General features: G+C 38.8%; 1 protein-coding gene across 3 annotated transcripts in view; it reads right to left on the bottom strand.

The window, feature by feature from the left end:
• Window positions 1-17,098, bottom strand: part of MAD1L1 (mitotic arrest deficient 1 like 1) — an 860,690-nt gene that overhangs the window by 807,674 nt on the left and 35,918 nt on the right. For all 3 annotated transcript variants that reach the window (XM_020975224.2, XM_020975225.2, XM_020975227.2), the window contains one exon: window positions 14,379-14,440. In XM_020975224.2, coding sequence (XP_020830883.1) covers window positions 14,379-14,440 — 62 coding nt within the window. The remainder of the gene's footprint in view (window positions 1-14,378; window positions 14,441-17,098) is intronic.

Consider the following 17,098-nt stretch of genomic DNA (forward strand, 5'->3'; position numbering starts at 1 on the left):
ACTCAAGAGAAGCATGAAAAGGCAAACAGGAAAAAGAAATCATAAGGGCCTTATTAAAGCTGTATTGTTTACATTCCTACATGGAAAGATGGTATTTGCAACTCATGAGACCTTTCTCATTATTATGGTAGCTAGAGGGAATATACATATAGACAGAGGGCACCCTGTGAGTTGAATACAAAGGGATGATATCTAAAAAATAAAATTAAAGGGTTTGAGAGGAATGTACTAGAAGAAGGAGAAAGAGAGAGGTAGAATGCGGTAAATTATCTCACATAAAAGAGGCAAGAAAAAGCTTTTATAATGGAAGGGAAGAGGGAGGAGGTGAGAAGGAGTGAGTGAACCTTACTCGCATCAGATTTGGCTTAAGGAGGGAATAACATACACACCCAATTGGCTATGGAAATCTATCTTACCCTACAGTGAAGCAGAGAGGAAGGGAATGGGGGGGTGAGGCGTAAAAGGGAGGGGAGATTGCAGAAGGTGGTAATCAGAAGCAAACACTTTTGAGGAGGGACAGGGTCAAAGGAGAGAATAGAATAAATGGAGGGCAGGATAGGACAGAGGGAAATATAGTTAGTCTTTCACAACATGACTATTATGGAAGTGCTTGACTACACGTGTATACTGTATATCAAGTTGCTTGCCTTTTCAATAAGGGTGGGTGGGGAGGGAGGAAGGGAGAGAATTTGGAACTCAAAGCTTTAAAAACAAATGTTAAAAATTGTTTTTATATGCAACTGGGAAATAAGATATACAGGCAAAGGGTTATAGAAATCTATAGTACCCTACAGGAAAATAGAAGGGGAAGGGGATAAGAGAAGGGAGGGAGACAACAGAAGGGAGTGCAGATTGGGGGAAGGAGTATTTAGAATGCATGCCATCTTGGAGTGAGGGAGGGGAGAGATGGGGAGAAAATTTGGAACTCAAAATCTTGTGGAAGTGAATGCTGAAAACTAAAAATACATAAAGATATTGAAATGTGAGGGAAAATATTAGAATAAAGTCAAAAGACTAAAAAAAGTCAAAGAAAATCTAAGGTATTTCATAGTAAAAACAACTCACATGGAAAATGAATCAAAGGATCATTTAAGAATCATTAGACTACCTGAAGACCGTGACCCAAAAAAAAAAAATCCCAGACACCATATTTGGAAAAACTTAAAAGAAAACTGCTGAGATCGCTCAATCTCTCAGAACCAAAAGGGAAAGTAGAAATAAAAATAACCTAATAATCATCTGCTGAATGGCAGCTCAGTGGCACAGTGGATAGTGTCAAGCTTGGAGTCAAAAAAACTTATCTTCCTGAGTTCAAATATGGCCTCATTAGCTATGTGACTCCAGGCAAGTTGCTTCACCCTATTTGCTTCCTCATGAGCTGGAGAAGGGAATGGCAAATCACTCCAGTATCTTTGCCAAGAAAACCCCAAATAGGGTCATAAAGGGTCATTCACAACTGAAAAGCAACTAAACAATGACAAGAAGAACATTTCCTGAAACAAATCCCAAAATGAAAACTCCCAGTAACATTACAGCCAAAATCCAGAGCTTCCAAGTAAAAGAAAAAAATACAGGAAGCAGCAAGAGAGAAAGAATTCAAGTACCAAGGAACCACAATCAAGATCACACAAGATTTAGCATCCACCACTATAAATGAGAGGAGAGTTTGAAATAAGATATTGTAGATGGCAAAGAATATAGGCTTATAGACAGGAATACCTTACCCAGCAAAACTCAGTATAATATTACAGGTTAGGGGTAAGGGGGAGAGAAGTGAGGGGGGAGAAAGAGAGGGACCCTTAGACTTCTAAGCAATCCTGATCAAAATAGCACAGCTACATAGAATCTTTGATTTGCAAAAAGAGAAGTCAAGGGAAAATAAAAAGGTAAATACAAGTGAACAATCATAAAGGACTAAACAAGGATAATATGTTTACATTCTAATATAAGGAAATGATGATACATCTGTTCCATGAACCTCATCATCATTAAGGGTCATTGGGGAAGTCCAATTAAGCAAAATGCCTGGGTAGTGTTCTATTATTTCTTAACGATCTTAAAGGACGAATGGAAAGAGAGGGGAAAGAGAAAGAAACATTAACTCACATAATCAGGGAGCACTAGCAGACATCTATACCAATAAGGAGGGAAGGGAGGGGATAACAGGTAACACGTGAATTTAACTCTTATCTGAACTGGTCAGAAGAGGAAAGAATACGAATACACACACACACACACACACACACACACACAACACACAAGTAATTACACAATTAAGTACAGAAAAACATTTTATTTAACAAACAGGAAAGGAAGTAGGGAGAAGGGCAGGATATATTAAAGATAGGTTAGTCCTAAGTAAAACAAACTCTAAAGATGCACAAAAATATTTATATCAGCTCATTTGTGGTGGCAAAAAAATTGGAAACTCAGGGTATCCCTACAAATTGAGAAATGGCTGAACAAGTTATGGAATATGAATGTGATTAAATGACATTTTGCTATAAGATATGACAAAGGAGATGATTTCAAAGAAACCTGGGAAGATTTATATGAAGTAATACAGTATAAAGTAAACAGAACCAGAACAATAATTTATACAATAACATTATAAAGAAAACTTTAAAAGACTTAAGAATTCTGATCAATGCAATAATCAACCACAACTCCAGAAGACTCATGACAAAATATACTATCTATCTCTTAACAAAGAGGTAAAAGGAGAACAGAGCAAGCCACTGTTTTTTTCAATGTTGCCAAGGTAGAAATTTATTTTGCTTGACTACACGTTTCCAACATAGACTTATTTTTTTCCTTTCTTTCTCAAAGGGGTGTAAAGGAAGGCGGAAGAGAAAAGATAAGTTTTCACTGACTAAAAATAAATGAATAATTTAAAACAGGATTTCAAGTATGGATTTCATCTAAAAAGTCTACTCAAGCAAGATCTAAGAAAACACTGTAACACTCACAATACATGCTCTTGAGACATTTAGGAGAAGCATTCTCTCTTCCTAAAAATTTCTTTTATGTTCTCCTGAACTTTGCAATCACCATGTGGGCTGCTGCAAAAAAATGGAAGGTAAGATCATGCAGCAACATCCCCAGACAAACTTGATGGTCTGAGAAAAACCAACCTGCCTGGAGCTAACCCAGGGCAAGAATGCAATTTACTTTCCAGTTGTGTGGTTTTTTTTGTCTCTAGTGAATCTAGCTGTGACTGGGAACATGAGAAAAGGAGAACATCCTGTCAGTGATATCACTTTGTCCACAAATTACTGACCAAACCCACACCTCATTTCTGAAATCTATCAAACATTCCAGGAATTCAAATGTATTTCACAAAAAAGGGGGTGGGGACGAAGATCACCCTTTCTTCCTGGGTCCTGGGCCATGGTGTACATGAAAGTATGACAGTTGTCATAATGCTCTCATGTCTATTTGTTTTCTGCTTCATGTTCTGAAGAAGCACCTTGTTTAACATGAAGAGTCTCTTGGCACCTAGACAAGTTAAAAAATACTCACAACCCATATATCATAGTTGTAGGCTATAAAATATTAACTGTAAAACTACAAAACTAGATTAACTTAAAACCACACACACATAAAAGCTTACCTACAAGGGTCAAGACTGTGAGCAAAACTGAAAAATAAAAGCAGACTCACTCCTATGGCAGAAGCCAGAAAATCCTTCCTTTCAAATATGTTGGCATATATGTATTAGAACATCTGGTTTTTGCCTAGTTCTGTCACATCAGATTAACCTAAGACAACATCTAGCAGTGTCCATTTGCTCTCAGCATCTAAGAACTATACACATTTAGATGTTATTTAATACAGTACCATTCATTCATTCATTGGACAAACATTTACTGAAAACCTACTATGAGCTGTGCACTATGGTAAGTGGTAGAGCTACAAAGACAAAAATGAAAAAATGCTTGCCCACAAGATAGTTACATTCTATTGGGGGAGGAGGGAGGGGCAAGGGACAAAGCAAACTAACCATATATAAAATCAATGCCAAGTAATTTCAGGGAGTGAGGGTACTAAAAACTAGGGAATCAAAACAGGCCGTATGTAAGAAGTGACATTTGACCTGGCCTTTGAAGAAAGTGGGAGATTCAATTCCTTCTCGTACAGTCTCTGCTCAATTAGAAACAGTTTGGCATGAATTCTAGTTTACTAGAAGCTGAGAAATCTGGGTTTTCCTGTAGTTTTGGCACCAAATAATCTGCATGGCTATGGACTTATAATCTCCTAGGGCCTCAGCCTACTTGTTTGTAAATGAGATTGACCTATTTAGGTCATTTGATTTTCCAGGTCCCTACCAGCTCCAAAATTCTATTATTCTATGACTCCCAACAACTGGGAGAAATGATTTTGCATACAAGTATTCTAGAAAAATTACCGAAATGAAGATGGTAGAAAACAAAAAGACATTAAGTGATCAGTCCTCTATAGGAGCCCAGGTTCACTACAAAAATTCAAAAAATAAAACATTTTTCTTCCTACAGCATACTTCCAAAATAAGATCAACTAATTAAATATATAACAAGACACCTGACAATGCACATTCACCTTTCTCAAGCACCAATGCTGCCTGCCATATTGATCAACTCCAATACCTAACTAATTACAAATTACAACAGTGAGAACTAGCATAATAAAAACATCTAGAATGCTCAATTAAATCCTTTCTTAGAAAGAAATTATGCAATCCCTTTCACTATCCTTCTTAATTGGCCTCACATATCAGGGGAAACTAGTTCCCAACACTTGTCAGCTGGCCAGTCCACAGATGTTTTTAGGAAGAAAACCAGGTCAGCAGTTACAGGTTTCCATCTTTGGCTCTAAGAGTCAGGTCAGCAGTTTGGTATGGGCTGCCTACAGCTGGCAGGTTTCATAGCCAGCAAAAATGGTCCATCAGTGCTGGCCCAGATTCCTGTCAAATCTGCATTTCCCCTGACAGATCTAGCTAACCAAGACAGCAAACTTGCTGCACTGGCCCCAGTATGTTTCAAATTAGAATCACAGAATCTCAAGACTGGAAAGGACTTTACAGATCATCAGGCCAACTCATATCTTATCAGGAATCTCCACTATAATATCCCAACAAGTGTTCATTCAAGTCTCAGCTTGAAGCTCTACGTTAATAAGGAACACAGTACCTCCCAGGGCAGCCAATTCCATCACTTTGGGGACAACTTCAATCAAGAGAAAATTAGGAACCTAAAATTGATATCTGCAAATGCCAACTACTGCTCCTACTTTCACCATTTGGAGCAAGCTAATAATGTTAAAAATGTTGACTAGTACAAGTCAATAGACAAAAGTAACAGACTTACCTGCAAGCTGACAACAACCAATTGCCATTCTTTGAGTATTCATCTGCATTTCAATAGGCCAATGTTTAGGGCATACACCAAATAAGCCCAGCTTTCTCTTCCTTTGCTATTATAAAAAAATGATATGGTGACTCACTCCTAAGACTCCTGTCATTTCTAGATGGGCAACCAGTTCTTGTTATTAGTCAGAATTGTGTCAAAAAGAACAGTTTTCCTTGATCACTTTCTCTACTTTTTGAAGAATGAAATTACCACCATCAACAACAATTGATATTAAGCACAATATTACGCAGTTATCAATCATGTACTCTGTATCTCTCAGAAACTATGCTAGGTAGGGGCAGCTAGGTGGCGCAGTGGAATAGAGCCCGGGCTGAGTTCAAATCCAGTCTCAGAGCAAACACTTGACACTTACTAGCTGTGTGACCCTGGGCAAGTCACTTAACCCCAGTTGCCAAAAAAAAAAAAACTATGCTAGGTTCTAAGGAAATATAAAATTTAGACAAAACACAGCTCATGTTTCCCAAAGACCTTACATTTAGTAGGTGAATAAGGGATTAATGCAAATCCCTACACGTATAAGAAAATAATAAAACAAATTGCTATGTGAGTTCTGAGAGGGGAGGCCATTATTGCCTTACTAGACATGCAGGTTCCTGGAGACAAGTCAAGAAATTTTCAACTTCTCTGTTTTTAGCAGAGAGAAGAAATTTGAGATCCTCTATTACAACTCCATCACATCCCTTACTGTTTTACTATCAGCTTTCAGAGCTCATCATCCATTTCCTCCTTCTGGCCAACAGTACATTCCCAATATGTCACCAATTCTGCCTTCACTGTCTACATTATCCTCCCTCCTCCATTTCAAGGATTTCATCATAGGACTGGATCCTCTTACTATGCAATGCTATTCCCCCATTCCTTTTATCTAGTCTGTTCTTTACCTTACAGTAATAAATCATAGCTCAATAAGTCTCAGTGATATATATGATATACATGAAATCAAATTCATCTCCTTGTATTGAGATCTCTAGTTCAGCTTATTATACATAGTCTGAGAAACCATGTAGATACACCTGAGGCTATAAGTATTATTACTATACCTCTTCCTTGATATTGTCTCTGGCAAATTTCTGTATCTTTCCACTGACATTTTTCTTCACATGCTGCATAGCTTTTACTCTCTGTTGTATCCAGACAGATTAAGTACACAGTTAGTTTTCTCTTCCCCTATCCATTTTCAACTTAAAGTCCTCTAGATGAAATATGTAAGCCACTAGGCAAATATATTTTTCATGGTCCTTGTTAGATGCAGTCCCTCCCTAGCCAACAGCGCAATCTTCCTATACCTAGTCCAGAAATCCAAATCATGATTTCTCACAGCATCATCTTAACCAGCTGCTTACGTATCATCTTTACCTTTCTTTTGTGAAGGCCCTAAAAACCATCTGTTTTTCTAAGATCTCCAGTTTCTTGCCGAGGATGTCATCACTCCTACAGATGCTTTCTAGTTTCTTCCTGGCGCTATTATCTGTCCCCACAGAAACTTTCAAAAATGAGTACTATTTATCAGGGCTGGCAAATCTCAGACACCAGGAAGACAGTGATTTCTGACACCAGGGCCATGTCTCTTTCCACTGTATCACCATATCTCCTCAGATTAGCTGTCTGACTGGATAGAAGTAAAAAGGAGAGAAAACATACAAGCATGAGTTGGTGAGAGAAGGCAGAGATACTCCAAAGAAGGACAAGGCACTCAGTTGTCCTAATACTACAGTTTCTCTATGCCTGCCACAGAGAAGACACCCAACTCCAAGGAATATGTGAAGAACAGCATGAATAAAGCAGATTCAAATCTGCTAAAGTCCCAGGAATTTCCTGAGCCGCTCAGCATGGAACCCAGCACATTCTACCTGGTTAAGAAAATGAGAACTAGATAGCTATCTCTTCCCCATACAAACACCTTTCAAAGCCATGTTTTGGCCACTGCACCATTATCCTGATGATCTGTCCAGACTTTACAGGTTATACTGTGAGTTTAAAACAAAAACAAAGTAATTTTTCTTACAAAATGTACAGACTGCTAAAATTCAACAATTTCCAAAGAAAATAAAGCCCCTGTATCTAGTGATTAGATCAAAACATGTCACTCTCCAAAGGTGAAGATAAAATGCAACAATATAAAATGAGTAAGACGAGTTAAATGGAAAAAATAACACAACCAAAAAGAGAATGTCCTTTATAAGCATGTTGCTGAAGAGATGAGAGCACATCCCAATGTTTCATCAGGCAAACACCAACCTACAGCTTCACTACGGTATGTACTCTAATTCTAGATAAACAATATCATTTCTTTAGGCAGAGCAATTCATCAAGCTATTATTCTATACTCACTAAGCAACCTTCTAACTTTTTAATCTGGTCTCCTGAGTTAACTTATCAGAATAGACTATCTTATACAGATAATTGGCACTTGGTGCTGCATCTCGATATACTCTCCACTGTAAATTAATAAATGAGGATACTGTATACATCGTTTTCCTATAAATCTAGATATTTGTCTTCATAAACCCATATCACCCTCAGTAAAGCAATAATATAGTTTCTGAACCTATAAAGATGAGGCCTAGGTTCCCAACTCTTAGTAAAGCCTGTCAAAATAGTAGGCCTGTCATCACCTAAACAGCAATATAGCCAAAACTCAAGTAGAACTAAATACACACCTTAGAGGTCATCCAGTGCAACTTCATATTTCACCAATGAGGAGACTAAGGCCCAGAGGGATTAAGTGATTTGTCCAAGATCATAAAGGTCTAGATTATCATTAACTATCATTATGTCAGATTATCATTAATCTAAACAAAAGTTTAGATTGTCATTATTAATCCCAGTCATTCAATTGTAGCATTTGACTCCTAACTCCTTGAGGGCAGGCATTATCTTCTGACTCTTCTTGTATCCCCAGTACTTAGCACAGAACCTGGCACGTAGTAGGCACTTAATAAATGTTTATTGACTAGCTGACTAATATAAGTGACACAGCCGGCACACTTCCCACTGCACTACACTGTAACTCTACCTAAAAAATGTCCTATCATGTGACATCCAAAATTCAAGACCTTGACTTCATCTTCACTGTCAAATGGACCTCTTTAAAACAATCCCTTACACGAAGAAGTTGCCTATTTGTTAAATTAATTTAAATCTCAGTTAGAGTCATAATAATAGATCCGAAAAACAATCCAAGAAAGGGTTGCTTGGGGGAAAAAAATGCACAAGGCACAACGTATCTATTGGCAGACAAGGCTAAGGAACAGTTTCAGATCCACACAGTTTCCCAGACAGGAACAGGAAACCAAGTGTAAGATTCTCATTACTGAAGCAGTACTGGATCAGTGGGAGTGAATTCTTGGATCTGGCATTAAAATGCACATAAAACAAAAAATCAACTCACAACTTTAATTCGCTGATGCTCAGAACCCTTCAAGGGCTGCAGAAACAGTATCTTCACCAGTCCAAAGCTGAGAGATTGGATTTGAAAATTACAAAGGGAAGTGTGCCACCTAGTGGAAAGACATGGCTTCACAAAATCACAGGTAGGTACTGCAAAGCTAAATTAGGTGGGCTCTGAGATTGTGCATCCAGGCCCCAAAATAAGGCAGCTAAAGTCTAGGAGTTGGTCTGCTTTGTTTTCATAAGGTAATTTCGCAGCATTAAAGCTAAGATATTCAGAAACTAAACAAAATTCAAAGCTGTTATGAGCGTATGTTTATTACATATTCAGAACTGACAAAAATCTTTACAAAACATTTTATGAATCCTGTTCTGCTGCCTTAGCAGGCTATCTTTGGACCCAGAGAAAATTGATAAATGTTTTAAAAATAGAAATCACGGCAATAAGTGCCTCTTAGAGCTCTTAAGACATTATTCCTGTCAAATCTATTCATTCCTCTCTCATTCCCAATGCTACTTTACTGCTTCCTAACTGGTTCCCTTGGTTATATTTCCTCTTTCCTCTGTCCTTTCTAGCCACTCTACACATTGCTACTAAAGCTTCCCTAAAGAGCAATTTCCACTAGAATGTAATCCCTTTGAGAACAGGAATAGTTTGACTGTTATCATATTCCCAGATCCTAGCACAGTACCTACCTAACACAGAGTAAGCCCTTAATACATCTTTGCTGATTGACTAATTGCAATTCTAAACTAGGCAAGTATGCAGGAACACACACACACACACACACACACACACACACACACACACACACACACACACACCCCACTTTCTCAAAAACCTTCACTGGCTCCCATTAAATATTATCCAAACTCTGGATGGGAGAAGAGGTGGGTCGGATAACTTGATTAGAAGGCACTATGTACTGTCTTCAGCATAGCAAGTGGAAGTCTCTGAAGCAATCCAAGAGGACAAGGAAGATTTAGCTTTGAAACGAAAAGAAGAGAAGGGAAAAAAAAACCCGCAAGAATTCAAAGCAAAAGCTGCTAGGAAGGGATCACTTGCCAGTAGTGAAATTAAGAAATCTGGCAAAAAAAGATGACTTTCCTAAGCTAAGATCCTGTTGGTTCTTTTCCTGCTTTGAGACATCTGCATTTCTACTTTGGAATCTGTTGCCACCTGTAGCCAAAATTAAGTGTAATCTTAGTAAGTCTCCTGTACACCTTAATAAAATTTTTAATCATAAAAAAATTTATCCAAACTCTTTAGCATGCCATTCAAGAGTTTCAACCAATCTCACAAAATACTCCCCTAAAAAAACCTTCTATATTCTAGAACCAGTCTAATTAACACCCTCCCAATTAATACACTATGTACATTCTTTCCTTCAAATAAGCAATCTGTAAATTGTAAAGACCTATACAAATGTAAGACAGTGAAAAGAGAGCAAGCACTGGAGTCAGAAAATCTAGTCAAATACTGCCTCTTCCTTTTTATAATCTGTACTTGACCAATATGAGCCTTAATATTCTAAAACATCAATCATATTTGAATAGGCTGGCTAATCAAATTAGGATGATTATTTGACCACTTTGGGATCAAATAAGGTAACGGGTAATGGACTGATTAGAGTTTCTTATGAGAAGCAAAGTGGGGTTACAGAGGAAAGTTAACATGGCTATACATTCACTTAAGGAAAACAACTTTAGCCGTTGTATACAGGATGGACTGGAGTTCAAAAGAGATCTGAAAAAGGGAAACCAACTAGGAGGCCACTACAACAAATCAGGTCAGAGGTAATGATGGCCTGAATTAGGGTAGTGGCTATGTGAGTGGAGAGAAGAGGTCATATATAAGAGAAGTTGTGGAAATACAAATGACAAGACTTGATAACATACCAGAAATGGGGGAGGGGAGGGAGGAGTGAATAGTGAGAAGCCTTGGATGACATGTAGGTTCTAAATCTGCCTTACTGGAAGGATATTAATACCCTCAAAAGTAACAAGGAAGTTCAGAAGAGGAGCAAGTTTGGGGAGAAAGATGACATTACTCTGGACATGATGAACCAGGAAAACCCTCAGACATCCCCAACCAGCTATCAGGAGAAAAACTGGGGCTAGATATCTAGACCTGGGAATCTTCTGCATAAAGATGACATGAACCAATGGAAACTAATGAGATCAACAAAGAAAGAAAAGAACAGCCCAAGAAAGTTAAAGCGACTTGGGGAACACACACTGTGGTTGTGAAATAAATAAGTACATACATGTTAGTGTGCATTTGAGATAGAAGTTCAATTTTGCAGCCTTTGCTCTGCTCGTTTATTGCGTTAGGTTGCCCTTTAGCAGATACCAGGTACTCCCACATTCCAGCAGAGGCCCGACTGATTATATAAGTGGTCATTTGATCCCCTACGTTCTAGAGAAATCATGGATGCTTATGATTTGCCTAAGGAATCACTGTGAACAGGGGAGATACTTTCTGATTGGCTAATAAATCTGGAAAAGAGGAACTCTCTCTGATGATTAAGGCTCTATGGGATTTGCACAACACAATCTTGGCTTTTTCAGGTGAAGTTCAAAAACAAAAGCACCATAGTTTGTCCTCTGTAACTCTTAAAAGCAGAAGAAAAAACCCAAGAAGCATTGTAAAACCGCAAAGGGAACTGAAGCCAATAAAACTGGTTGAAATGGAAGCTGATTCCAGAGCCAGCAGTTGGATAGCATAATTAAATTACTCTTTAAGTAAAGGACAACTCTTTAAGGAAAATTCTCAATCTTGGGACAGATTTTGTAGAACAGCATGAAAGACTTCCACATCCCTGCCTGTCTTAAAACCCAACAAGCATGTAAAAATAAAAAGCCCTTTAAACACTCCATGCCTCCTGGTGTTCGCATGACTAACTGAAAATGTTAAGTCTAACCTCTCCAGAAAGATTTAGAGAAAAATACATATGGAAAAAGTCATTCAGTGAGATATTCCGATGAAGGCTTAGGAAATTAGAAATTAGGCGGCAAAGAGGTTGTGGCACCTACAAGTGAGGGAAACACTTGCAGAACCACTAGACAAAGATGAACAACTCTCCCCACCCCCCAAGAGAGCCCTGGAGCAACAGAGAGATGGAAACAGAAATAGGAAGCAATGGAAAGAGTCATGGCTGCTTCTTTTTCCCCTCTCTCTTACCTATAAAGAGGAGAGTTCATATCACACTGACTCTAGGATCAAAAGATGTGCCATATAGCAGTGCCCAATCTGCTGACCCCATCCTGCCTCTTGTCTACTTACAAGCTGGCAAATAAGCAGGATGAAGATGGCAAAGGGGATCACTACAGAGGCCTGAGTAGGTCAATAATTTCCAATTACATTTTTGCCTTCCCGTCCCACAATAGAAGAGAAAAAAAAAGATGTTCTTCAGACCATAAGAGGCAGGCCTAAAAATTCATCCCAACTCTACTTGCTATAATCACAAAGAAGAAATGATTTTCTTGAGAGTGATTACCTTTTCTGTATATATGTAAAAAAAAGAACCCTTTAACAATACTAAACAATGTGGTGCAATCAAATACCTTGCTAACACTTTGTAGTGAATATTCTGATTTTAAATGAAGATGTTATTAGACTTCAGCAGGAAAAATCACTTGGTTCCATTTCTCCCCCACTGTGAAATTACCTCATTAAACCTGAACAGCAGGAAGTAAAAGCTTCTCCACCAACAGCTGACAGCGAAACTTTGCTGGGACAAACTGTGAGGAACAAAACCTGTTTTCTTCTAAAGGGGAAGACTGGAATATGTCAAAATTACTCTTCTGCTTGCATGTTCTGGGCCCAATGGGAGGGAAAGAACACAACAGGTCAAGTGGAAAACAGGATATGACAACTGAAAGGACAATTTATAAATATAAGGCAAATGGCCCTCAAATTTTTTAAACATATAATTAATTTTTAACCTACAGGGGTAACTGAAAAATTAAACTGAAATTCACCTATTTCCATGTTGATCAAGGAGCTGTTTGGGCACTTAGTATACTTTGGTTTGAGCACACCAGCACTAGAGTTTCTGTGGAATCTGAAATTTGTTCATGAGGCCTCGGACCTCCCTATAACAAACCTGCACACTACTCCCAAATTCTCCCTTTCCCTTAGTCTTAGAGTTAGTCATTAAATTCCCTTCCAGTCTTTCCTCCTCATACTTTCTTAGGTCCTTCTCCGAGCACCTATGTACTAAACTGGCTTTTCATTTTTCTGACCTCTTCAACCTCTTTTTAAATATTTATTAAAGAAAAGCAACATTGCATAGTGGATTGAGAGATGGCCTTGGAGTCAAGAGAATATGGGTTTATGTCCTTCCTCTGACACCTACCCTGGCTGTGTAAACCTGGGCAAGTCACCTGACCCCAGGCCATTCTCTAAGACTGTAAATAGCAATCAATGGATGTCTTCATTAGCAGAGGAAGATTTTTACATGGAGCTCCTTACTCTGGTGAAAACAAAGGCATGGTCAAAAGATTAAACAGTCAGACAGATATTAAAGTAGGAATCTTCATCAAAGGACCAGATTTTTAGAATCATAAAACACAGAATCACAGATGATTAAAGCTCAAAGAGACCTTAAGAAATCATCCAATCCAACTCCCTAATTTTTTTTGGTGAGGCAACTGAGGTTAAGTGAGTTGCCCAGGGTCACACAGCTTGCAAGTGTTATGTGTCTGAGGTCACATTTGAACTCAGGTCCTTCTGACTCCATGGCTGATGCTCTATCCACTGAGCCACCTAGTTGCTCCTAACTCTGTAATTTTAAAGATGAGGTAGCTGAAGCCTGAATCAGTTAAACTGTTTGCCTGAGTAACAGTGGCAAAACTGAGATCTGTACCAGATCCTCTGAATGTCAATCTCATGTTACTTACACTAGACGACACTATTAACAAATCCTATTTTTCTCAAGTTGTTAATGATATGCTCATTTTGAACCAGAAGAGTGGTCAATCAAACTCCACTGGTATTGTAGCAATGTCAAGGGAACCACAGGAAGGCAAAATGTTGGGTGAACCCAATGTGAAAAAATTATGGGAAGACATAGACAATCATCACACAGGAGGAGAAAGTACGAATGAATATGTCTCAGCAATCTGTACCACTGGAGTACCACATTCTGAGATCACAGACAAATCAAAGTCAATATATGCTGAAGTGTCAAAATATGTTTACTCTATGGTTTTTAAATATCTAATATCACAGGCTACAAATTCTGTCCTTAAATTCCCAAACTGATGAAAAAGACTTTAAAATGGAATTTATTATACTTCTGCTAGTATTAAAAAACATGTAGCTACCTGGCACCACCCCCTTAAACTTGGTCCTTCATGTCCTCAAAGTTATAATATTCTGATATTTCAAATTGAGTTTGTCTTTAAAGGTCATGATTAACTCAACCACGTCACAGACTAACACACAAATTAATTAAAATCAAGACAGACTCTTAAGATAACCTGATTCAGGGAAATCAAGGGGATAGCTCTCCAAAAGAAAGGCTGTGAAAACTGAAAGAGGGGACAGCAACTTCACACATATTTATTACATACCTGATATTTAAGCCCATGGTTTGCTCCAGTCCTTCCCAGCTTTTCAGCCTTTCCAGCAGTTTCTAAAAAGTGAAAGAAATCATAATGTATCAAAACTGTTTCCTTCCTTCTCAGATTCCTTAAAATTCAACAGCTTTTGTAGCCTCATGATTAGAGGACAATGGATATTGATTCACAATAACACTCAGGGCCAAATCACAACTGCTCTCCGAATCTAAGGGTTGACTAGATATGATAATAGATAAATTTTTATTTTTCATTATTTTTTATAATCTCCTACCTCCTTAGGAAAGTGCAAACATTATAAGTAATAATGCAAACAATTAAGTTTTTTTTTCCCAACTGCTGTAGTTCCAATGCATGTTTCCCTGGTTCATTCTTGTCTAGTCCTATAACTGAAAATATACATCCCAAAATGCAAAAAATAACGAGAAATAGCCTTAGACCCTTACTGCAAAACCATGAACCAACCAAAGATCCCAGAATCATGAGCAATGGCTGCTCCACTAAAGGCAGCATAGCGTAGCAAAGAGACATGGCCTCAAAGACAAGAACTTCAAGATTCAAGGCCTACGTAGATGTATATGGACTGCGTGACTCTAGACAAATCCCTTGACCTCTCAATGCCCCCAGCAACTCTCTCTGTAGGTTGCATAGCAGGTGTAGATTTCAACTATCAGAGGAAGTTCCTACCTAGAAGCTCTATCCAGGTGATGAAATCACAAACATGACTCCCCAAGAAATCCTCCTGACCGACCCAAAAAGGAAACCCAGCCCCACAAGCTTCTTTCTTTTTCTCATGACCTGAGGAATGCACTGTATGATTTAATCCCTAGGCCCAGAAGAAAAGATAATAGAAACAGGTTCTTTCCATTACTATAAGAAGATGGAGCCCCACAACCGCCAAGTCAGAGTATTATAATGACTTCGCCATCTTGTTGGAGACTAAGATTTTTAACAATTAAACTAAAAAAAATTAAGTAGGTGAATCTATTCATCAGTTATTTAGTACATGCCCTTCAACTGCATTAGGCGCCTGACTTCAAGAAAAATACATAACTAGTCTTAATATAAGTGAATAGTCTTAATAGAATGAAACATTATCAAAGAGGAATGAAAAGAAAAAAGAACCAGGATTGAAGCAGGATGGGTTCTAGTCTCTTTCCCCCTCATTGTATCACTAGGTAATATAGCAAAATTATAAAGATCAAGCTTGACTTAAAAGAAGAGATATAAGAGGACACTTCCAGCCCAGGGTTCTTGGAGGTGGCAGACCCACAGGTATGGCACATACCACCTGTTTTCAGACTTTTTCAATGAATTGGTTTTTCCTCTTTTCTTTCCATCTTTAAAAAAATGCTATTTGTTATATGGGATGGCCCTCTAGGAGCATGGGACAGATAATGGAGAATACCACTAGGATATAAAGAAGAAAAGACATTAATAAAAACTTAGAGTTTCACCAACACAGTGGAAAAATAAAATATGATGAAGAATGTCTTCTGTAAAATTCTACTCTGTAGTTGTACGGAGAGCTAATTAAGTTCATCCATGAGTAGATCTATTACAGACACATACTGCAGATGTAAAATAATAAGGGTCTCCTCAAGTTTAGGATTTTAAAACCAACACAACTATCCTCAGACAAAAATCCTGATGTGTATTACAAAAGAAGGTCCAGGAGGGTTGAGCCAAGATGGCAGAGTGAAAGCAGTGACTTGCTTGAGCTCTCCCCCAAACCCCTCCAAATACTCACAAAAAATGGCTCTGAACAAATTCTGAAGCAGCAGAACCCACAAAAAGACTAAGTGAAACAAATTTCCAGCCCAAGACAACCTGGATGATTGATCAGAAAGGTGTATCGCGCCAGGCTGGGAGCTCAACACGGGCACGCAGACCACAGCAAACCTGGAGCAGGCCTCAGAGGACTGAATCGCGGGCAGCTGTGGAGGTCTCCAGACTCCTCAATCCACTAATGCCAAAGACAACTTAGACGGTCAGTGGGAAAAGTCTGTTTCTGTCGGTGGTCAGAGAAGAAGGTGGGGTTTCAGTTCTATTCCCCAAGAGCGTGGCCCGGGGGGGGGGGCAGCTGCTTCTCAAGCTTCCAGACCACAGACTGAGGGGGAATCCAGTGGCTGATCAGAGAGGGACTGCAGGGATCTCTTTGCCAGTGCTGAGGCAGGAATCTCTTGCTTTGCCCGTGTGTGGATCTGGGTCACAGTTCTGGGCGGTGGTGCTGGGGTGAGGAGGAGCGCTGGCATGGTGGAGCTTGTAGTGGCTGTGCAGAGGAATCCCTCCTCACAGTTACAGGACAGAAAGTAGTACTAATAGTCACAGGCCAGGAAAGGAGTAAACACCTCACCCCTTATCATACCACCTTGGAAGAACTGAAAATTTACAGGTCCCTACAAGTATCTCTGAAAACAGCTACACAAACCCCTGAAGCTTGGGACAGTACACTCTCCACATTGGAAGCAGACTCTTACCTTAACAAAGAGTTTAAAACTCAAGTAATTGGCTGGGATCATGAGCAAGCAGTGCAAAAAGAGTCAGACTATATTATCTTACTTTGGTGACAAAGAAGATCAAAATATACAACCAGAAGGAGACAACAAAGTCAAAGCTCCTACATCCAAAGCCTCCAAGAAAAATATGAATCAGTCCCAGGCCTTGGAAGAGCTCAAAAGGGATTTTGAGAAGCAAGTAAGGGAAGCAGAGGA

Source organism: Phascolarctos cinereus, unplaced genomic scaffold (genome assembly GCF_003287225.1).
Source record: "Phascolarctos cinereus isolate Bilbo 61053 unplaced genomic scaffold, phaCin_HiC Scaffold_4;HRSCAF=312, whole genome shotgun sequence".
NCBI lineage: Eukaryota > Metazoa > Chordata > Mammalia > Diprotodontia > Phascolarctidae > Phascolarctos > Phascolarctos cinereus.